Source organism: Drosophila hydei, unplaced genomic scaffold (assembly GCF_003285905.1).
Source record: "Drosophila hydei strain 15085-1641.00,03,60 unplaced genomic scaffold, DhydRS2 tig00008135-arrow-pilon, whole genome shotgun sequence".
Taxonomy (NCBI): domain Eukaryota; kingdom Metazoa; phylum Arthropoda; class Insecta; order Diptera; family Drosophilidae; genus Drosophila; species Drosophila hydei.
The window spans coordinates 2,377,088-2,400,253 of NW_022045844.1; the positions used below are offsets into that span (position 1 = coordinate 2,377,088).

The following is a 23,166-nucleotide window of genomic DNA, read 5'->3' on the forward strand; positions in this document are numbered from 1 at the left end:
GCGCATTTACGAACGTGGTTGCTGCACATGATAAATAACAGAAAATTTCTTTCAAAATGATATTCAAATAATAACGGGTTTCGTATTCTATGTCAAATATTATTGAATCAAAGTTCAATGTATTTGAATTCGATACTTGGTCGCCGATAAGCTAATCGATAGTTCTTATTGTAGAGAATGCGATCACGCTAGCGTTGCCACCTGTTGCGGTGTTGGGGGCAGCACTCCCACACACAGCTGATCAAAGGTTAGGTAACACTTGTTTCTTGTTTTTACAATTCATTCCCATTGCAATGGCTTTGCGTTTCGTGGCCCAAACTTGCAACAGTTTGTTACAACATACTGGACGTCGTCTGCCGGCTGCCACGCCATGGATACGAACACTAACCCATTACCCCATAAATGACGCCATGTATGGCCTCAATGAAGAGCAAAAGAAGCTGCGAGAAATTGCCTTCAATTTCTTTCAAAAAGAACTGGCACCGCATGCCAAGGAGATAGACAAGCTAGATAATTTCAAGTAAGCTATGCAAAAGACATACAAAGGCCACTTTTCTGATTCCTGTGATCCTCAGAGATCTGCGTTCATTCTGGAAGAAGATGGGCGAACTTGGCTTCCTTGGCATTACTGCGGAACCTGAGTACGGCGGTACTGGCGGTAGCTATTTGGATCACTGCATCATTATGGAAGAGATTTCAAGGTAACAAGTGATTATTATTTATGTAGTGTTCACATTTACTGTTAATTTTTTTGCTATTCTCATATTTTCTACTCTTGCACTATTCCCACTTACTGTTCCCTTCAACTGTTCCCATTTACTAAACCCAATAAGCTGTTCTCAATTATGTACCCCACTTTTTACAGAGCTGCTGGAGGCGTGGCGCTCTCTTATGGAGCACATTCCAATCTGTGCATCAATCAGTTGACTAAGAACGGCACACCAGAACAGAAGGAAAAATATTTGCCCAAGCTGTGTAGTGGTGAGCACATTGGAGGTCTGGCTATGTCGGAGCCTGGAGCGGGCTCAGACGTCGTCTCTATGAAGCTACGCGCGGAACGCAAAGGCGATTACTATGTACTAAACGGTAGCAAATTCTGGATTACCAATGGCTCTGATGCCGAAACACTGATCGTGTATGCCAAAACCGGAGGAAGTGGTGTTCCAGATAGACACGGCATTACAGCGTTCATCATAGAAACAGGCTGGGAAGGCTTCAGTGTAGCTCAGAAACTGGATAAACTAGGCATGCGTGGCAGCAGCACCTGCGAGCTCGTTTTCCAGGATCTTAAGGTGCCGGCCAAGAATATACTGGGTCAGGAAAACAAAGGCGTTTACGTTCTGATGTCGGGTCTGGATTTCGAGCGTTTGGTTTTAGCTGCCGGACCAGTGGGACTTATGCAGGCCGCCTGCGATGTGTCCTTCGACTATGCCCATCAGCGCAAGCAAATGGGCAAGCTAATTGGCGAATTCCAACTGTTGCAGGGCAAGATGGCCGATATGTACACGACTCTAGGCGCCTGTCGCAGCTACTTGTATGCTGTGGCCCGTGCCTGCGATGCGGGCATACGCAGCAGCAAAGACTGCGCCGGCGTCATCCTGTACAGCGCGGAGAAAGCGACTCAGCTGGCCTTAGATGCCATTCAGATACTGGGAGGCAATGGCTACATCAATGAGAACCCAACTGGACGCATTTTGCGAGATGCAAAACTGTATGAGATCGGGGCTGGCACATCAGAGATCAGACGCTGGTTGATTGGACGTCAATTGAACCAGGAGTACAAATAATTGATGACGACTAATCAGCAGGACAACATAAACGGAAAGACTATTTGTTGCATTTATATTTTGTAGGCATTTTTTGTGAAATATGTGTAGATATTGATTGTGGAATAATTAATTAAATTGTGAATATTGTTGTTAAATATTGGGATTGTTTAATTTGATAGACGTAGTCTCTATATATGTCTTTAAGAGAGTCGAATTCGATTTACTCTACTGCTACTCATAAGCAAACTTTTGGGGTAAGCATTACAAAGAGATGAGAATAAGAATAAGTGAGGGAAGTGAAGATTCGATGTAGAACATAGACTCAACAATCCTGACATAAGCAGATCGATTTCTACTAAGATACTTGACATATTTAACTTTATTGTCAATTCTCATATAAAACATACACCCATATATTGTTAAAATATTGTTTTTTTATTAATTTACAAAAAATACACAATTATAAAATATGCAATTATGTATACACGACGGCTCACATATATGTACTCGTATATACAAAAAAAAAACGAAATGATAAGAGCAAAGAAAACTCTGATTTGTTTTTATAGAAGAACATAGAACAATTATTACGTACATAGATGGTTTAAGAACTAAACGTTATGTGAACAACATTTGAATTGAATAACTTAAAATCGCGTTAAATATAGATTACTCGATTAAATAGTTTATGGTTTTTTGTTTTTAGGTGCACAGTAATAAATTGCATTGAACTAACATTTAAATCGTTGAACCCAAGCTGCATTTAGTTTTGGTTACAGTTTAAATTGTTGAAAGAGAGATAGTGTGTGTGTGTGTTGGTGTGTGTGTGTGTATGTGTATATAAACAATTGGCAATATAAATGGCAGGTAGACAAGCACAACAAATATACACAAGAAACGCATAAATAGAAATTATGAAAAGAAGTCCAAACCGTGTGTATATAGAGTATGTGTGTGTGTAGTGTGTGTGTGTATATATAGACATTTTAACGCTAGTGGCTAATTATAATTAATTGTTAAATTATTGCTATTAGTATTTATGTAAATGTTAAAAGCACATTTGGCAAATATTATCGTTTAGTTTCAATTGCAGCTGCTGCTACTGCTCCGGCTTAAGTAATCTACTCGAGGCGAAAACTGTGCTTCTCCGTTTTCGTTTCGGAACGCGACTCAGTTGTGGTTGTAAACGATTTGCGCTCCATGACGCGCTGCGTCATTGAGGTAAGCCGTTCGGAGCCCTGATCCACAATGCTGATCTTGCCGCCATCCGTGTTGAGCGTCATCTGCGAGAAGCTCGACTCGAGCGGCTTGACCAGGCCCGATTCGCTGTTGCTGCTATTGTTGGCTGCCTTGTCAAAGTTGCGTGTTTCGTATCTGCTAAAGAACGTGGTTAAATCTTAGCATTTGGTTAAAGATTAGCATCTGTATATTGCCTTACCTGGATGTGTAGCCCTCGTAGTTCTGGCCGGGATAGGCATTGCCGCCTGTTAGCTGCACCACGCCGCCCTGGCCAAACGTTTTGTCGTGCAGATCCTGTACACAGGCCTCCAGATTGCGATTGCCCGTGGGTTTCTGTGGTGGTGGTGGAGGCACAGTTGGTGGGGCGCCAGATGCGGATGAATTCTGCGTTTTAATGCTGGACGATTCAAAGCTTTGCTGGTAGTTGCTGGCGTTAGTGGGTGTGGTGGCGGATGTGGTTGTGAAACCATTGCTGCCCGCGCCGCCCACTGGACTACCCGGGTAGGGGCGTGGCACAGCATTGGCTGTTAGTTTGGGATTAGAGCGAAAACTGTGACTCGACGTTGCGGTTTGCATATTAGAAATGGTCGTCGACAATGGCGGCGGTGGTGGCGGAAAGTCTCCATTGACATCATCCATAGCCGCATAATTGGATGGCGGTGGCGACACAGCGCCCGGATGATGGAAATGCTGCGGCTGCGGGCTGGCATAGTTATAATGATGCTTCTGCTGACTGCCAGCGCCAGAGCCCGTGTAGTAGCTCGGCGAGCTGGGCAAATCGCCCGATTGCGAGCCGTAATAAGCACCTCCTCCACGACCCAGAGTCTGTTAAAGGTTAGCAAGAGAAAGAGACATTTGGTTGGTTAGAGAGATTAGGGTTAGGATCAGCTACAGCTGCAACTACAACCGACACCAAGTGAGGATTTCAACAATGCCAATTCAATGGTGCAGTCTAAAGTCTAAGTCTAACTGGAAAGGAAAGCTGTTCATACATTGTTCTGGCTCCTGTTGAGCGAGCCATAGGCATATTCCGTGTCGCTCTCGTCTGTGGTAAAGCCCTGGGCATTCTTGGCATAACGCTGTGCCTGTCGCACATGCTTGAGACGCTGACGCGCTTCCTCCAGCTCCTTCTCCTTGCGCAGCACAGCGGAGCGTGCATTAATCTCCTGTGCCATGCCATCCACCATGGATGTGTTGATCTTCAGCGAATGCTCCTCCTCGGCCTCCAAGCCCTGTTGCGCAGCATGCACCAAATTGTCCGTGGATTTGATGACTGCATTGCCTGCAGCCTGCAAACGGCGACCCGCCTCCGAATTGGGATTCGATTTCACCTTGCAGGCAATCAGCAATTGCGCTGTGGAGGCAGCCACCTGCTTGGCCGTGGAGATGAGCATTTCCTCTGTGCCGACGCCACGCACCAAATTCTGTGCAGCCTCGACCAAACTGTGCGTGGCTGCAGCCACCAGGCGCGCGGCTGATATAAGACCCTCAGACCACTGACCATCATCGGAGCTGGTGAGTGGACGTCGAGCCACCTTGCCTTGATCAATCAACTCTCGCTGAGCAGCATTGGCAGCACGCACCAAAGCAGCCGAAGCACCCATAATGCCCTTGGCAGCCTCCAGAATCATCTCGTCGAACTTCATGTTCTCATCCAGCTCGATCTGTGAATAAGTATAAGTTCGATTAGCTCAATAACTTCAGTCGTATTGGATTCTAATTGGAAGCAAGCTTATTAGCATAGTAGAAAGGCAAACACCATTTGAGTTTAGTTAAGTTTGGTTTGAATTTTAGTTTCGTTTTTAGTAGTTTCAACGATCACAGTAATAATATGTTTGATTCCTGGGTGAACTTTTGAATGTAACAACCAAGAATATCAAACATATCTCACTGGAATCATTAGATGAGGTAGTGGATAGGTAGTTTGGTTGATTTTGGTTGCTTGTTAAACATATGACAACTGATTGTGGAGACGAGCGGTAGTTCAGTTAGTTTCAATTCACCATAGCACATTCACCATTACAGCTAGAGTTATATTCCGTATAGAAATAGTTTGAAGCTCACCTTAACGTCCGCTTGACGACGTGGTCGCAGCGATGCCAACTTCTTGGCAGCTGCATCAATGGAGGCTGCAGCGCCGAGCAGCTCATTTTCAGCTATGACCGTCGGATCCTCTGGATCAATCCAATCGGAGCCCTTTAGCAGACGCGCCATGGCCACCAAATCTGTGACACACTTGGCCACGCGTCGCGACAAATGCATACGATCATCGGCGCTGCAATTGTGCAAGATGCCATTCAACAGCTCTCGATAGGATTCGGCCACAGAGGTGCCCGCTTCCAGTGTGCGCACACGCAGCTCATCGGTCTCGGCGCAGTTCCAGGCAACGGAACGACAAACAATCAACATATCTGATATGGCACGTCGGCCCAGATTGGCTGCAGCCACAATGTCCGCCTGCAGATTGGAGGTGCCAGCGGCTACAGCCTTTGCCGTGGCTGCAGTCACGTTCATGGTGACGCGTATCAAATCCTCGGGTCCCACCTGCTGGCTGCTCACTGGTGGAGGTGTCTGCATGGCCTGTTCGTAAAGAAGATTCATGATTAATTCCTATTTAGAGAAGACGTTCATAAAGCTACTTACGCGCATCTCCTGTGAGATGGCCTCCACGGTGGCCTCCATGGCACGAGTGCCGCGCGTGTGCTCATCCTCCACAGCCTTGACGGTCTTCAGCAGCGAGGAAACATTGAGCACCATCACCTAAATGCCAATAACAAAGTGTTTTTGTTGTTGTTTATTTGGAGCAGAAATGTTTTGGGATTAATGTTAAGTTTTACAGTTAAATATTGTGCTAAAGTATAAATAACTTAACTACATACTCTAGAGACTACAGAATACAAAATGGAGCTACAAATTATAAGACTACGGCTAAATGGCTTTGGCACTCTGACTTTAACACTATATTCTAAGGAACAACATTTGAGGCTTGATTTGACGAGCAATAAAAACTTTATTCAATAAATTAGACAAGTAATGATATTAAAAAACATCCTTCTAGACAACAATTAATTATTAAAGGACTATAACAATCGACAAAAAGGGAAATAACCTGTAGATGCTATGGAGAGCAAGAAGTGTGGATAAAAATTCTAGACAAGGGGACTGCTCTATAGAACATATTATTTTGGGCAGGGTAAAGTCATCATTTAGCTGGAAAATAATCTGGAAAGATCTGGCAAACTGTTTTAGAGACTTTTATAAAGAAAATTCAGTGGAAATGTGGAAAGTCGAAATAGACAACATTTAGAGAACAAAGCTGGAATATATAGATGGAAGTAAAAACTCTTGTAGTGAACTTCTGCTTTGGGGTTCAATAAAGTGTGCTGAGATATAAAAAAAACTAATAACGAAAAGGTAACAGAAAATGTTCACACGTTAGGTAATCAATCAATAATCAACCTAGCAACAAAGTTAAGAAACAATTTGATTTGCGAAAAGCCAAGAAGTTCTTTCGTTCATATACTATATAAGCTTCACACATCCATATATACTAGTGTATGTATGGATATGCTGGCCAAAGTTTACTCTCCAATTGCATCTACAAGTTTTACAAAGTTTCAAATGTTTTGGAATAATGTTTGCTTTTTTTTTGTGCAATGATTAATGTTTATATGTTGTAGAAAGAATTTCGTTCGAGTTTCCAAATTGTTGTGGGTGGCGCCCCCTACCAGCAGGCCACTTAATGACTCATGATTCCATTTGCTGTCGCTGCTGTTGCTGAGGGGGGCGTGTGTGTGTGTTAGTTTCTGTTTGGGCGCTGGCAGCTGATTGGCAAACATCTTGAAGCGTCTGCATTGTAGTTGTGTGTTCGATATCGATAGCGAGAAATCGAATTTAATATAGATGCATGTTCGAATCGATAGATGGCGTATATATATTTATATACATTCCACAGCGAGCGCAGCGCATGAAGAGAGCATTTTTTTTTGAGTACGATTTGCGTATTTATACAGTTCATGAGAGATTGTTGTTTGTTTTTTTTTTGTATGTGTGTATGTATGTGTGTATGGGAAGAGAGAGAAGAGCAGAGACGTCGAACGCGCACAAATTAGCATAAAACGAAAACGAAAATATACAAAATTTTATGGATTTTTGGTTTGCTTTTTACAATGTAGGTAGTTGTTTGAGTGAGTGGGTGATGGTGGTGGTGGATCGACAAAGAGAGACATTCGCAGTGAGAGCAAGAGCACAGCAAATGCATGCAGAGCAGCAGCCAGAAAGGGTGGGTGGGTGTTTGTTTGGTTGTTGAATGTTTCACCAAAGAGTTAGAGCTGACACAACGCCGGGATGAGAAAATGGTGCGAAACATATTGTTGAAGGGGCGGTTTATACACTTGTGTGTGTGAGAGAGAGCAACAGAGAGAGAGTGTGTGTGTGTGTGGTTAAACATTGAAAGTAATTAATAACATTTAAGAGATTTACAAAAAGAGACAGCCAACAGCAGCAGCAGCAGCAGGAGCAGCAGGTGATTCAGATTGAGATTGAGTTGGAGTTGAAGCAGCCGCGACGAGTTGCCTTCAAAAGCTCGTTTGGTGCAGTAAACAGCGGCGGCGACAGCCACAGCAAAATGGTATTAAATAGTTCTTTTTTAGGATATTTCTTAAAAGTAGTTTGGTTTTGTGGTATTTTATATAAGTGCCAAAGCCAGTTAAGTATTTACTTGCAGAACAGTAAACGCTCTCAAAAAAGAACATAGTGATTGCTTGTTCTAAATTGCGCAGCTTCACTGTACTTCAAATGTCACAAACAACATTTATGTATGCTTATACGTTTGTGTGGGTGTATGGGAAGTTTATTTTAAATAAAGAAGCTAAAGACAATACACAAAAATAAATTAAATACTATTTTCGTATGTGCTACATGAATTGCTCGAGTCCTAAACCATTTGAGAATTACAAGCTGAGAGCAATTTTCTTTCTTTTCTCATGTGCTTTGATTTACTTTACTCCTCTAACAGCTTATCCTTATTATTTTTCTTTTTAAGAAGTCTTCACGTCCCGTCTGTTTGTAACTTTAGCCTTTTCTACCAAAACTTCCAATAAGCCATAACCACATTAAAGTCAGTTACAGTTGCAAAAAAATAATAAAGAAATTTACCAAAAATAAAATAGTTACTATAAATATTATACACTATGTAAAAAAAGCCACAACAACGAAAGCTTTACAGCAAAGTGAAAGTATTAAAAAACTAGAGTTGACAGAGAGATGAAAAGACGTAAGGGGGTAGGTTTAAAGAAAAGGAGAATGGACTCACCCTGGCGCTTTCCTTGAGGCCCTGCATCGACGGATCGTGTATGGGCTTGCCCGAGGCCAATTTGGTGCAATTGATCAAATCTCCTAGAGCTGAGGCCACATCCTTGACGGCATTGATGACCATGACTTGTGAGTCGGGCTGTGAGGAGCCCAAAGAACACGCGCCACGTTTTACAGCCTCCGCAAGTTGAGCTAAAGACAAAACAGAAGAGTACTTATTAGATTGGGGATTGAGGAAGCTTCTCAGTCTCTACTCACTTATGGTTGAGACAGCATTCTGTGCAGCATTGGCCAGCTGATCCTGTGTGCCGGCAGCTCCAGTCACCAACACCTTGGTGTCCTCCACCAGTGCCTTGGCCGTTTGCAGAATATGCTCGCGATGATCGGCAAAGCTGCCATCGCCATCCGAGTGCAGTGTGCCAGCTGTGGCAAACATAATGGTCGTATCCAGATCTCCGATAATGCCCGATACAGTGTGGGCAGCATTGATGCAGGCCTGGGTGCCGCGAGAGCCAGCTTGGAGTGCAGCCAACACTTGAGCCACCTTCTCGGATAGCTCGCGTGTATTGCGTGCAATCTCCTTCTGAGCACCGGCATCATTGGGATTAGCGCCACCTGCAGACGATTGAATCATCGAGCTGATCGAACGACCCAAGTCGATGACGGTGCTGCGTATGCGCATCGCCACATCCGGCGAGGTGGTCGTGGTGCTGGCACCCACAGAATCCTGGGTGAGCTGCTGATAGTGCTGGGTCATTTCGACAGCCAGCTGTGGCAAAGCGGCTGGCTCCACACTGCTCTTGGCATTCATTTCGTTACCCAGACGTGCAATCTCCTTGGCCGTGGCCACCATGCGCGTCTGATAGTCGACAAATGTGTCCGAGTAGGAGGCGTTCAGCAACGACTGACGCTTGTCTGTCAATCGGGTAATCGCACGATTCACCTGATCCATGAGGCCCGTCACAATGCCCGTTTCAGCATTGATCTTCTCCACAGCCTGCTGCAGCTCCTGAATGGCCTCCCGTGTGCCATCGATGGCCTCGTCAAGGCGTGGATGAGCGTGTGTGGCACGCGGATTACCCGCCGAATCCTTGGCCGACTGCACCAGTGTAATGGCACTCTCCACAACCGACTTGGTCTGATTGATCAGGGACATTTGCTGCTGGCTGTGCACGATGTGCGTGCAGGCGCCGATGGCACCATTCACCATGGGCACAACATAGCGCGAGATCTCGCCTACGGCATGACCCAGTTGTTCCGCATTGTTCTTGCCGGCCATGCGTATGGGCTCCAATTTATCCAACAGTTCCGCAGCTGCGTTCATCGTTTGTCCACTGAAGCCATGCAGATTGTTGTCCCGACGGCGGCTCAAGCCCTGTGCATTGGCAGCCAAAGCGCAGCTGTCCAGCTCGCGTGTACAGGTGCCCAGGGTATGGAGCACTTGTTCGCACTGCGCCTGTCCTGGTGCCTTATCCCTGATGTTATCAACGAGCCGCTTCACAGACTCGGAGACAGGTGTGGAGTGCATGGACAGCTGCTGCCACACTGGAGGGTTGTCTGGCGTTAAAGCCAACGATTTGGCTGCCTTGACCATCTCGACGACACCATCGATGACACCGCGGCCAGCCTGAATGACCGGCTCCTGGGCCTTGCGACCCTCCGCTGAGATTTTCGCTGGTATCGATATAAATTCCGGACTGGAGGCATATTGGCGCACTGCCTTGACAGCCTCCAGCAAAGGTTCCACAAGTCGATCACGACTGCCGCCCGAGGGATTATCCTCAATGGCCTTGATGTCTTGCACAAGATCCGAAGTAGCCGTCGCCACCTGCTTGGCCAGCACAATGAACTCGTTCTTGGCCACCGGATTGTTGGTGTTCATGCTCGCCTGTCGGCAAATGGAGCACAGGTAGCTCGTGTGCTTGGCAATCACGGTCAGGGCAGAGATCATCTGCGGCTTGCCCGACTGGGCGCTGCTCACAATGTCGCAATGCTGACGAATGCCTTGATATGCCCATGTCAGCTGCGCCTGATCAATGATTCCTGGACGCCCGGCAACACTGCTGGGATGCGAGACACCAATGAGATAGGCCGCCTGCGAGGAGCTCTCCATGAGTCCCTGTATAGATTCATTCACATTGTTCACCGACTGACTGAACTCCACGTGCTGCGACTGCTTGGCATTGTTGATCATCTCGGAGATGGCGTAGCCTAGATTGCGTGACTTGGCCGTTGCCTGCTCCACGCAATCAAAGTAGCCCAACTCATTGATCGGCTCGTGCGGATAGTCGAGCATCCGACGCATTGCCTCAATATTGCGCATGGCATTGTCACATTCCTTCTGCCCTGGAGCGGACTGTATGCTGGCATCCACCAGCTGATTGATGCTCTCCGTGACACTGCGTGCGGCGGCATGCAACAAATTCTTGGCATTCGGCTGGCCGGGATCGGCGGCAATGGACTTGGCCGTCGAGAGCAGCGAGCATGACTGCGTCGACACATTGCGCAAGCTATCGATCATCTGTGAGCGCACGGGCTCATCCGTTTGCGTTTGTCCAGCCATTTGCATGCTCACAGAGAGCAAATCCCTGTAGTTGGCTGCAAACTGCTGACTGCTATCAGCCAGCAGAGCCGGACTGGCATACGATTGCACGATCTGTCCACCAGCGGTGCTCAGCTGCTCGGCCACCTGTTTCAGCTCCGACTGCAGCTCGGCATAGGCTCGATTCGATGGCGGAAATTCGCACACAGACAAAATCTCGCTAAGATCGCTGACATTGCGCAGTGCAGCATCCACCTCACGTTGTCCGGGTATGCAGTCCACGGTGCGGGACAAGGCGCCAGTTACATCGCGTCCCGCTTGGGTCAAGGCTTGCGGATCTGAGATGCCTTGCAGTGTGCGCTGCGCCTGCTCAATCAGCTGTGCCGAGCTAGTCACCACATCGTCGGCGCAATCAATGATAGCCGGGTTCTGTGTCGTTGCCGCCACGCCGTGCACACTCTTCGTGAAGTCTCCCAGAGCCAAAGCCGTGTCTCGGCCAGCGGCGCCCGCATAGCTACGTTGCCCCTGCATCACAGAGCTGAGCAACTGGCTGAGAGCAATGCCCACATTCTTGGCCGACTTGCGCAGCTCATCGGCTGTGTTCTCCACCGTTTCGCCGGGCAGTGGACGCAGTTGACCGGCTAGAGCCGCTTGGCGTGTATCGTCCAGCACATGATGCAGCTTACGCACAGCATCCAAAGCTGACTCCAGCTCCTGGCCACCGCAGGCATCGCGTGCTCGCTGCGCCACCGAATGCAGCTCCGAAACCGTCTGGCCCAGATGCAAGGCACTCTTGGAAAGCTGAGTAGCTGCAGGTATATCCGTGACAGTTGGCCGCAAGGCACGCGACGATTTGGATACTTGCAGAGCAGGTTCAATAAACTGCTCGGCGGCCTCAATTAGATTCAGCTGCGCGTGTGCATCATCTGGCTGAGCACGCGACGTCTTTAGCGATGTGACCAATCGTGGTATGGTGTCTGCGACGCGCTTGCAATCCAGCAACAGCGACTCCTTGGTCTGATGATCCTGACTGTGCTGCACCGCATTCTGGGCCGCCAAGATGCATTGGGTAGCCGCAGAGGCAGCCAGCTTTGAGTGGAACTCCAGGCGCTGAATGAGACCTCGCTTCATGGCCGGCGTATTGGCTGTGCTAGTCGTAATCTCACGCAGCTCCTCAGCGGCACGGCGTAGCGCATTCTGATTATCCGAGTCATGGGGATTGGAGGAGCACAGACGGGCGGCTTCAACCAACTTGGCAGTGGCATCGGCCAACTGCTTGGCAGCCGACAGTAAGCGTCGCTGCATGTCCGCATCCTCCTGCTGTTCGGCCTCGCCTTTGATGCTCTGTATGAGCTGCGCTGTGGTCTGTCCCAGCGTACGGGCGTGGCGCACCATTTCCTGTGGATCATTGGTGGACACCAAGACGTCGGTGCCAATGATGACATTCTCCACGGGACTCAGCTCCTGGCTGGTGCGATTCGCGTGCTCACGTGTGCTCAGCTTCACATGCTCCAACATGTCCATGAGACTCTTGGAGACATCACGAGCCGCGTCCATCAGATCGGCCTTCAACTTGGGATCGGTGCTCGCCTCGTTGCAGACCTCGCAGAGGGAGTTCACTGCACGTGCCACATTTCTGGCCGCCGCCTCCAGTTGCTCGCGACAGGCAGCATTATGCAGAGTAGGTGCCACCACCTTGGCGCAAGCCACCAGCTGACTGGTGGCCAATGCACATTGGCTAGCTGCAGCAATGACGCGATTGCGCGCCTGATCGTCCTCACAGCTGGCGGCAATATTCTTGGCGCGCAGCACCAAGGCGGCTGTGGTATTGGCCACTGCCTTGGCCAGGGCCAGCAGCATGTCATGTAGATCACGATTCTCTGGAGCCTCCTCCTCGGCAATGGTGCTCAGCACATGAGTGGTTGCTTCACCCACACGACTGGCGGCATTGATCAAATGCTGCGGCGGCTCCTTGCTCTCCGGCTCGGCAGCCTTCAGCAGATCACTGAAAGCATTGCACAGATTGCGCGCCGCCTCCAGCAGCTGATCGCCATTCGTGTCGTTCTCCATGAGGGCAGCAATCAGACGCACCTCCTTGGTCACCTCCGGTATGGTCTGGGCAATTTGGGACACCGACGCGGAAATGGCTTCCGTGTCCACTTCATCCGGCTGCGAAGCGGTTATAATCTGCGCCGTGGCTGCACTCATTGTGGCCACATGGGAGCTAAACGCCTGCTTGGAGGTGTCCAGCGTATTCTCACGCCACTCAATCGAACGCAAATCACTGCCCAGCTCCTGAATGGGTGCCTGCAATTGGGTTTCAAGATTCGTAACAAGATCAAGGCAGAATATTGCTTAAGAAAGTCACCTTAGTGCGCAGCTCCTCGTCGGCGCGAATCAAGACATCCTGTCCGGCGGATATATAACCAATAAGCGCACGCTGCGGCTCGGTTAGATTCACAGAACTAATGCGAACTTCCTTAGTCTGACAAGCAACGATAATACGAAAAGAAAATAATTAGACAAAGTCATATTTATCCCTAATGCTTGGCACATACTTTGTGAAACTTGGCATGACCGTTCTCTAAATGTTTTGCAGCATGTTAAGAGATGAAAGAATTTATTTTCAAGTTAGTTTCAGTTAAGATGCAAAGGTGTTATGTATTCATTTAAGAGGTGCAATGGCAACTTAGACAAAATGGCAGGAAATGAAAGTTTGATGGAATTGACGGTGTTTATCTCTCTGCTGTACTTACCGTGGGCGGTTGATGCGCATGATTCACCTGGCCGACAAAGGCGCCATACTGCACGGTCTGCACTTCGTTCTGCGTAAAGGTGCGTTCACCTGTCAGCCATATCGATAGAGAGAAACGAAGAGTGTACAAAAATAGGAAATTATAAATTATCAGAAGCATACACAAAAGTAAAAAGCAAAAAGCAATAAGGCACGCCATATAGTCGCCTACATATAAGACATATTTGGAAAATGTATAAATAAATTCAAATAAATCTTCCTTTATTGGACTAACTTTTGGTGGACTAACAATTGATAGTCTCGCCTGTACATCAGTTAGTTAAACCATATTTTACAATAAAAAGCAAAAGCTGTGTGCAAATATCTTATATATTAACTATAAGCCAGTGAACTTACCGTCATAGGGCCGCATAATGCCCGGATGTGCTAGGCTTTCCAAGTTAAGCTTCTCTACGCGATTCGTCTCGTGTTGCAAGAAAGTGGCCCTGAAATTAACAAATACAAAGGTAACAATCAAAGAGTCAAACATCTTCTTTTTCTATCCCACTCACTTCGATGGCGCTACGGACTCCTCCACCATGGTGGAGCCTTCGTCACCCTCAATGCCAAAGTGATCCTTCGTCTGTTTCTTCTTCAAAATGATATCAATATAGCCCGCAATGAGCTGCACAATCTGCTCCGCCTCGGTCGTTTGCACCGAATAGTATTGATTCGCATAGTCGCCAAAGTCCAAAGTAAAAGTATTCGGCGAGGCGCCCCAGCGACGGACTGTTGTCAGTGGCCAGGAGACTAAAATCTCCTTGGTGCGTTCATCCAGACGCAGCACCGAATCTTTGGTAACGCCCAAGAGACGCGGCACTAGCTTGTTCTTGCCATTCATCTTCTCCTTGACCAGGAAGAAGGTAACGCCATATGTGGGCAGCTCCCGAGCGGTCTTGGTGTACAGAACTTTGGCATCGATTTCCGTTAGTTCGTAATGCTTTTTATGCTCCGCAAAGATTTTCTTCTCAATGCTCTTCACGCGCACATAGGACTGCGGCAAGAAGTCCTTCAAGCTGTTTAGAGGTGAACAAGAGTTGAATATAAAGAAAGTTTTTTAGAGAAAAGTTGCGAATGCTTCACTTACTCCAAGAAGCCTGGCTTATGCTTTGCCTCGTTGTACGGTCCGAATTGTATGTGCACCTGAATGCCAGCGAATTCACAAGCTAAAAAAGGCAAGAAAACCAGAATGTATAAAGTGAAATTTACAACTTTTCAGGGAAACTCACCTTTATCATGTGTAACTGGATGCGTGCCATCGAGAATGGCATCCCTGGCCTGCACATAGAGCAGATTCAGCTGCACCGGATCACGCGAATCGATGTTTTGATCCGAGAAGAAGAAACGACGACGCAAGAGCACCGTCTCCGACTCATCGATGCCCTGTTCGCGCAGTGTGCGGCCCACATCAACCCAGTTCACTGAAGTGAACGAAAATGTAATGTTAGTTGAGCTGCCAAGCAATAGATGGCGCTAGCTACTCACTTTCATCATCGGTTTTGAGTTTCTTGCGCAAACTTTCCATTTTGGCATCGCGATCCTTTTCGGTAAACTTGCGCTTGAGCGTAAGCGTGGCAAATTTATTATCCGGCAGATTCTCATTCTGCGCCTCATTGTCCTCACGCACCAATCCATACTCCTCATGATTGGTGATGCCAATTTTGGTGCAAATGACGACCATCAATTGGGAAACGGGCAGAGAATCGTCGACCAGTATGGTCTTGACAGCGCCATCCAACATGCGAACACGCAGAGTGCGCAGTTTTCGTCGATATTCAAGCGTGTCCTGATTATGCAGTATATAGTAGCCCAGGGTGCGTCCAGCTTCCAACCAAACGCCCTGCTGATTCTGCTCATCCGAAATGAAGAGTCCATATTCGCTAGCTGTAAGCGAGGTTGAGAAGAAACTCGTAAGCAATGCATTTGAGACTTAATCGAGAGTTCACTTACGTTGTCCCTGCACTGCTTCAGCAAATTTATCGCGTATGATTTTGCATGCATCGAAGACTGTTGTATTTGGTTGGAATTGTATGGTCTTCGTCACTCGACCACCCTCCAGCTGTATGCGCAGCGACAAAGTGGACATATTTGCGTCGTCTACGTTTTAGTCGACGTTCTAGTCTTAAACGTTTGCTTAAACTTAATGTATTAGGTGTAGAAAAGGTTGTCAAAGGCACTGCAATGAAGAGAGAAGCATGGAAATATGAAATAAGTGGCCATTCAAGTGTTATAAATAGCGTAGTCGGAGCAAAAACCAAAACTGAAACAGAAAACAGAAAAAACCTTAAACCAAAAACCAAAACCAACCCCCAAAAAAGGCACAAGAGATAGCCGGAACGGGACAGCAACCAGGCAGCAGGCTTAAGGCAAAGGAGCGGGGGGCCCAGCCACCACCCAAAAAGCAGACAAAGTCGCTGCGCTGCTGATGAAAATCTTCTATACACACACTCACACACACACACACATTTGCACACAATGTGTGCCCACTTCAGTGCTCAATCAAAGCCTGGTCACTGTAGCTGGGGGTTGACTTGCTTACTCAGCCTGCTCCGCCACCGCCGCCGCCGCCGCCGTCGCTGCCGCTGCCACTGCTGCTGTCATTATGCCAAGCAGCGACGTCAGCTGCGACGTCAACTGCGACGTCTGCTGCGCCATTTTATGCGACATTAATGCCTGGATTTTTAGCTAAATTCACTTAATGCTCGACTGGCTACACCCACGGCCCCGCTACTAATTGATTTTCCATCCTGCTGTGGGGCAATGTGTGTCAGTCAGCGTAGCGACACCCAACCCTGGTGCCTGCTGCTTACTGCCTACTGCCTGCTGCCTGGTCTATCCGGTACACGATAGAGCGTTATTTGTTCTTCGTTTTTCTTATGTAAAAATCGATATTTTGCACAGCTTATGTTTTGGTTGTCGCATCCCCCGGCATACGGAAGCACTTGAAATATCCGGCAAAAACTGTCAGCCACACACAAGAGGCACATACACAGAGGTTATATATATATAGATATGCACACCCACTGCACATAGCTTAAACAAAACTTTACTTTTGGCCAGTTGGCAGAACGTCAACTGCTCCATATGGCGGTTTTATAGCAAATGTTGAATTTGCTTGAGCTGACTTTGCTTTGGAGCACTGTTGAAGGATGCACGTCTGCTGCCCACGAAATCTGGCACGTAACTGAAAAAGGTTACCTCAAAAGTGGACCAGCCTAGGGGATGCTGCGACGTCGACGTCGCTGCCAAGCACATTTTTACTGTCTGCCCGTTCGTATGCTGGGGTGACACAGAGATAGAGAGCGAGAGAGAGCACCGCCTGCGCAGTGCGCGCTTAAGTTTACTCAAAGGGTGCAGCAGCCGCAGCTGAAGCAACCCCAAAGAGCAGCACGTGTAGAGTTAGCTCTCACTCTCTCTCTCTCTCTCTCTCTCTCTGTCAGTCTTTGCAATACTCTCCCAACTGTAGACTTTGTGCTGCTCTCGCCCGAGTGGCGCCAGCCGAAAAAATGCCAGCGTTTTGCGCAGCTTAAGCGGCGCTGCAGCAGCGACAGCGGCAGAGGGCAGCGAACTGCAAAGCCACAAGAGGCGTAATCTGATCGAACTGAGGAACGCGCTGCGCAGAGGGAATCCCTTTTTAGGCAGCCAAGCAACTAGAGAGCATGCGCAGGGCCTGGCCACAGGATACATGAAATATTTTGCTGTTTTGTGGTCAAATATAAAAAAACGCGCTGATAAGGCAGCTACGAGTGAGAAGCACAGCTGCAGTTACAAAAGCCACTAATCATGAATCTAACAAAAAGAGATTGATTAAAGAAATTACAAATATCAATAGATATGGCAGAATAGTAGACATTAAATGTGGGCGATACGAATAATATAGGGTTTTATTAAAAGAAATGATTTAATAAAATAAAGAAATGCTGATAAGGGAATTACGAAAGGGGCAGAAAGCAAAAGTTGATAATAAAACTGATAGATAATGCTAAAAATTGTATAAGACCAATAATAATTTTATTGATATGGAAGCTACGAACTGAAAAAAGGAAATTTAGTTTATCAAATGTTCTGATAAAATGTGTTAAGCTGTTTTTGGTTTCTCTCGAACACAGATACCAAAATTATCAATACTTATATACATATTGTACCAGAAACAACCCAAGCATATATAGCTAGAAGTATATATTTTCACTTGTCACTTGTCGCCGTTGCCAGCTTTTTGTGAATGAATGAAGTACTTGATGTGTAATACAATACCCTCCATTAATTCAATTAACTGAAGTCTACCCCAAAAAAACATAACCTCAGAATAAACACACACAGAGAGAGGGCAAGAGCGCGAGAGAGATGGATTGGGAAAACTAACAATGTGCCATAAAATAGATAAAAGGACAGCGGGCTGAATGAGGATGTGACAGGGCAAGCAGATGGATGTTATAGAGCCGAAAGACAAACAACAGAGGGAAGCAGCTAGGCGATAACTATGTATGTACATATAGCATTATGATATATATATACATATAGCATCTTTATAGCTAATTTCACAGGGAGAGGGAGGCGCGTCTAAAATTACAGCTGACTAAGGTTTCAATTGCAGAAACATTTTAATGTCAGCTAATAAAAGTGCGTTAGCTTCAAAGACTTGCGATTTCCCGCAGATTTTCTTAGCTGGCGCATGCAAATGGAATAGCCCAACTCCAATTTCTTCTTCTTCTCACTAATTGGAAAGCACTTTTCGCTGGGGGAAGTCCCACTGTGCGACTAATGGATGAAATTTACTGCCAGCCAAGTTTTCTATGGGTCCACTAATTAATTGCCTCAATGCTGAGCCAAGTGCACTTTGGAATTTCTGTTTATTGGAATTCACACATAAAGCTTACGCTTGTTATACTGTTTTCTTCATTTATTAATGATAAAAGGTTTGGAAATCAATAAAAGGCTCTTTTATAGGGGTTTTAGATTTCTTTACGTTTCTATTTCGAATTATTAACTGCTTCCATGAGGCATTAAATATAATGTAGCTGCATATTTGCTATTAATATTTATAGGTTTTAATAAACATTTTTCCCATTAGTTTTTATTATTTATTTTTATAGGTTTTTGAGCAGAAAAAAAAATAGCCAAACAATTCTTCAATAATTTGTTTGTGAAGATTACTCAAAATCGACCAGCTTTTGACTGTGTGCCGTAGCAGTCAGCCTTTATGCTCTAAGCTGGCTTATACAGGGATTGAGTTTTGTAGCTGTCAGCCAATGCACTTCAAGCTGACTTTTAAATTTCTATTAAAATAAATTAGGAGCTTGGAAAAAACTAATTTTTAAAAATTAAAAAAATTAATATCAAGCTATTTTTATATTTTAAATACAATATCAACTCACAATCTAACAAAACAAATTATTAAAAAAAGCCCAATAATTAAATTGCAAATATTTTCATTAGCTTCATTAAATTTGAATATTTTTTACTTACTCTTCGTGCACATTTTGAGGCTCATTAAAGAAATGTCGTTTAAAATTACGTAATATTTTATGTTCTTTATTTTTTTCCTTTTCGGTTTCTCGAAAGGCACTCGGGACTCGTGTGTTGTGTTGTGTTGTGTGTGTGTGAGTGTTGTTTGTTTTATATTTTAAAATATAGTTTTTTTGGTTTTTTTTGGCACGGGGTGAAGGGATTTTAAAAATCGTTGACTACGACGGGCAGTGCACGACGATCGGAGGGCCCGACTGACACCACTCAATGCGGTGGCAACTGCTGCTCATCGAGCTGAGGCACGTTTGTGGTGTTGAAACGGCGGCACGGATACCCGTTCAGCACGTTTTTGTACAAGAAATTGTACGGAACCGATAAGTAGAGCGAAAGATATAACACAAAAAGGAAAAGGACTAACAAGAGAGAGAACTCTCTCTCTAACTATATAAATCTGTTTAAAAAGTAGCTTCAAAAAACGCGACTACTAAGAATTTCAATATATTCAAATATTCATCTCTATATATGTAACAAATAACGGCTAAAAACTTTTCAATTGTATACGGTATATATCTATATATATAGGGTTAAAAACGTGTATATTATCTTAACAAATTTTGTGTGTGTTTGGTGTTTGTTTCTTTATCTAAGGCAAATTAGTGGCAGAGTTCGAGCCTAGGGCCTAAATATCTAGTGAGCTACAAAATGTTGCATTGAAAATCTAAGGCACACGACGACAAATGCAACTAAAAAGAACGCGAATACTTGACTTTAAGTTTAATAGTTAATAAAATTTCTTTTGTTTTTGAATTAATTTTAAGGCACTTTGATGTTAGACTAAAACGGAAAGGCACGCGTAAAGGCAACAATAACAATAACTTAACAACTTTTTTTTCTTCAGTTTTAACACAAGGCACAGAACGGTGACGCGTGACAACTGCTTGAAGCAACACTTGAACTTGAACTGAAAGAACAGATGCAGAGTTGGATGCTGGGCTGGCTGGCTGACTGGCTGGCTGTTGTTGCTCGACTCGATGATGTCAGCGCCTGGCGTTGTGTCCTGCCCGGATCGGAGGCTAGGCCTAGAATGATGTGCTACGCCGGCGACACATCGTGCGCTTCTGATGCAAACATCATTCATGCCACAAGTCGTAAGCAACATGAAAATCAACCGACGAACAACTAAGTGGGATGCTGAGCTGTGCTGCGCATGCTCCAAGCCCAAAAACTTGCCAACTGAAACCGAATTATGGGCAACGGCTGCACGTGCAAGAGGGATGGGTGCAGAGATCAACAGCTTGGGGGTTGGAGGGTTACTGCCACTTTGCCTTTTTTATAGATATATATACATATATATTTTTGGGCAACTGCGACAACAACAACAACAACTTAAAGAAACAACCACCAACTGTGCGCCCAATGGGTGGGCCAGGACCACCAATGGCTGCGCTGCTCTGCTTATATACAACAACAACAACGACAACAAGCAGCAGCAGCAGCAGCAGCAGCAGCAGCATCCTCCTGTTTATACAGCTAAGTTGTATAAATGGTAAGACTAACTATTTTTTCTACTATGTACAGATATATATTATGCAAAGTTGTATGCTTGCTGCGGGATATCTTGACTTGAAGTTTTAATTAGCTTTGATTAATTACAGCAGCTAGATTAAGTATACGTCACATGGGCAGAGCCTGCACTGAATAAATGCAGCTAAAGTAGAGAAAAAAACGTTGGCAAATTATCGAAAGGAACAAACGCCCTCTACCCCCTTTTAATCATATATATATTTATATATGCATATATATGTATATATGGTATATGTGGCCCCATCTACCAAGTCAAGTCAAGTCAACTCAGCAAACGCTGCCGCCATGGAAAAACTCAACTGGCGCGACTTTCTGGCGCCACAGCCTCCATTTTGTCTGGCCACATAAAAGTGTGTGTGTGTGTGTGTGTGTGTGTGTTGGCGCGTGTGCGTAGGAGTCCTGCGCTAGCAAGGAATCTGCACAGCCAACACTTTGCTGTGCTTGACGACAACGGCGATTCGATTCAGCATAAAGTGAAATTTGCGATAGCCACTGAGCAGGGGGCATGCATGACTAGATGCTGCAACAACTATTGCTAGAGCTATATATATGTCTAGGCACAAGCTTTTATATATATCTAACTTCCAATCATCTTTAGCTTGCAACTCTTGGCAGCCTATTTATCACAGTCCACACTTTAGGCAGGGTATTGCCAAGTCAATCATTTGGCATACTCAGAGCACCCTCTGATTGCTTTGCTTCCACTCCCGTTTTTTTTTTTTGCGTGGGCGGCCAAAGGATAACAGAATGTCATGTAGACTGCGCCAATGTGGAGCCCTTTATGTAATTTCCACAATTTTTATTTTGTGTTTGCGAGCAAATGAAAAGAAATAAAATAGAAGAAAGAATTTCTCGCGCATAAACAGTCCGAGACGGAGGCAAAGAGGCATAAAAAGATAGGAAAAGAACAATATCAGATCCATAAAAACCATCGAGAGGCACATCGAGGCCTACTCAAAGTTCGTGCAGTTAAATTTGCTGATTCACAAAGAGAAAAGTTATCTATATGAAAATTATATTGCCTGTGTTTTAATATCTAACGAAGCTGCAGGGTATTCAAAGTTAGGCACTCGTTAAATGAAACTACTTCATAGGTAGTTTGAGCAGGCAGCTGAACGCGAGTAGCTCGTAAACCTATTTTTTAGGATCACTTAGCTATGTCTTATGGTAGTTGGAAGCATTTTGTAATCAGCTAAACGAAGCGGCATTTAAGAGGAGTGCTTGACTGGAATATACCCAGCAAATGCATTAACTGAGATGAATACTTATTTCTATAATGAAACTGAAACTACCTCTAACTATCTACAGCTCTCTGTCTCTCTTTCTAGTTTATCTCTCTCTTTGACTCTTTCTTGCCACATTTTGATTTCCCAATTCTTCAATAGCTTTTCTGCATTATGTTCATGCATTACAAAATCTTAAGAGCATTTAATTAACATTTTGAAGTATGCATATACCAAAAATCATGTTAATACATTGAAGTCTTCTGCATGGAATTATGAGAGTTTATCTCTAAGGCAAAATATGTTGATTTGTTTTCATGCCAGCTATCAACTTCCTTGATTAGTGTGACTATGCTAATGAGTAAGTTCTTAACACTTGATTACATAAGCTTATGTTTAATTAATATAAAATACATTATTATTCTTATTATTAAAAAATATTATATAAAAAACCTCATATTTCATATATCTATATATATTGTAGAAACTCACCTCAATTCGCATTAGCTGAAAGTCGTGCCAGGTTTTAGTTTTGAAACAGTTTGCAGTTGGTTCGTTTTAGTGGTAGTAAAATGAAGTTGTTAATGTTTTTTTTTAGAAAGTTTCGTGCTAATTGTTGTCGTTGTTGCGCTGGCTTCGTTGTTGTTGTTGTTGTTTCTTGTTGATTCTGCTACCTCTGTTGCTTCTTCTTGTTCTTCTGCTTCTAGTTGCTGTCGTTAAAATATTTGTTTAAGAAATCTGGAAATAAAAAAGTGAGTTATAGACGTAAGTGCGATAAGTGCTTGATGTAATATAAATCTTTGAAGTCGTTTTGAGAGGGGCAAATGGAAAATGCCACAGTGGCAGTGGCAGCAGAACTTGCAGCACGCATCTGCAACGCATTTTTCCTGTTTTCATTTTCCATATTAGCGAAGCGCGACCTCACCAGCAGTGCATGCCACATGCTGCACGTAGGCACATATATGGGCAAATGCCACCAAGTAGTTGCAGACAGCAGCCGGGTTTAGCAGCATCTGCAGCAACGGCAGCAGCTAAAGAATGTTGCACCCGACTTTTCCATTAGCGTTGTTTTGTTTATAAAAATCAATCAACACCCAAAAGCCCAAAAGCTGAACAAACCGTGACCAAAAATGGGCTAAGACCGAGGCCGAGTCCAACTGCCAACAAGGCGCAGTCGACCAAGAATGCGGCAAGTGGCAAGAGTTAAGAAACCATTAGCAAGACGACTCCACTCTA

General features: G+C 45.2%; 2 protein-coding genes across 5 annotated transcripts; one reads left to right on the forward strand and one right to left on the reverse strand.

Annotated features, from left to right (window-relative positions):
- Positions 1–184: 184 nt before the first annotated feature.
- LOC111605170 (isovaleryl-CoA dehydrogenase, mitochondrial) lies at positions 185–1,912 on the forward strand. The gene is made up of 3 exons (XM_023323558.2): positions 185–520; positions 576–701; positions 866–1,912. Exons 1-3 carry the CDS (start codon positions 294–296, stop codon positions 1,785–1,787), a joined length of 1,275 nt encoding a protein of 424 aa, XP_023179326.1. The 5' UTR covers positions 185–293; the 3' UTR covers positions 1,788–1,912.
- A 509-nt stretch (positions 1,913–2,421) lies between these two features.
- Positions 2,422–22,575, reverse strand: LOC111605191 (talin-2). 4 transcript variants are annotated; one of them, XM_023323590.2, is made up of 16 exons: positions 22,423–22,575; positions 15,608–15,833; positions 15,143–15,541; positions 14,887–15,078; positions 14,745–14,823; positions 14,170–14,673; positions 14,015–14,103; positions 13,620–13,708; positions 13,232–13,348; positions 8,580–13,170; positions 8,323–8,513; positions 5,652–5,768; positions 5,073–5,588; positions 4,001–4,672; positions 3,208–3,833; positions 2,422–3,146 (listed from the first exon to the last, which is right to left on the reverse strand). In XM_023323590.2, the coding sequence occupies exons 2-16, from the start codon at positions 15,741–15,743 to the stop codon at positions 2,891–2,893; spliced, it is 8,574 nt and encodes a 2,857-aa protein (XP_023179358.2). In that variant the 5' UTR covers positions 15,744–15,833; positions 22,423–22,575; the 3' UTR covers positions 2,422–2,890. The 4 variants fall into 4 exon arrangements, with proteins under 4 accessions (XP_023179358.2, XP_023179359.2, XP_023179360.2 ...); XM_023323591.2 differs by having other exon boundaries at positions 2,424–3,143; XM_023323592.2 differs by lacking the exons at positions 2,422–3,146; positions 3,208–3,833; positions 4,001–4,672; positions 5,073–5,588; positions 5,652–5,768 and adding an exon at positions 6,709–6,857.
- Between the last annotated feature and the right edge of the window lie 591 nt (positions 22,576–23,166).

Bases quoted from the DNA above. Each gene is read 5' to 3' on its own strand.
- LOC111605170 (XM_023323558.2), top strand. From the start codon at position 294: ATGGCTTTGCGTTTCGTGGCCCAAACTTGCAACAGTTTGTTACAACAT. The intron at 521-575 runs GTAAGCTATGCA...TGTGATCCTCAG, and splicing joins GACAAGCTAGATAATTTCAA to AGATCTGCGTTCATTCTGGA. The intron at 702-865 runs GTAACAAGTGAT...CACTTTTTACAG, and splicing joins ATTATGGAAGAGATTTCAAG to AGCTGCTGGAGGCGTGGCGC.
- LOC111605191 (XM_023323590.2), bottom strand. From the start codon at position 15,743: ATGTCCACTTTGTCGCTGCGCATACAGCTGGAGGGTGGTCGAGTGACG. The intron at 13,709-14,014 runs GTAAGTTCACTG...TATGGCTGACAG, and splicing joins CATTATGCGGCCCTATGACG to GTGAACGCACCTTTACGCAG. The intron at 13,349-13,619 runs GTAAGTACAGCA...GTTGCTTGTCAG, and splicing joins ATGCGCATCAACCGCCCACG to ACTAAGGAAGTTCGCATTAG.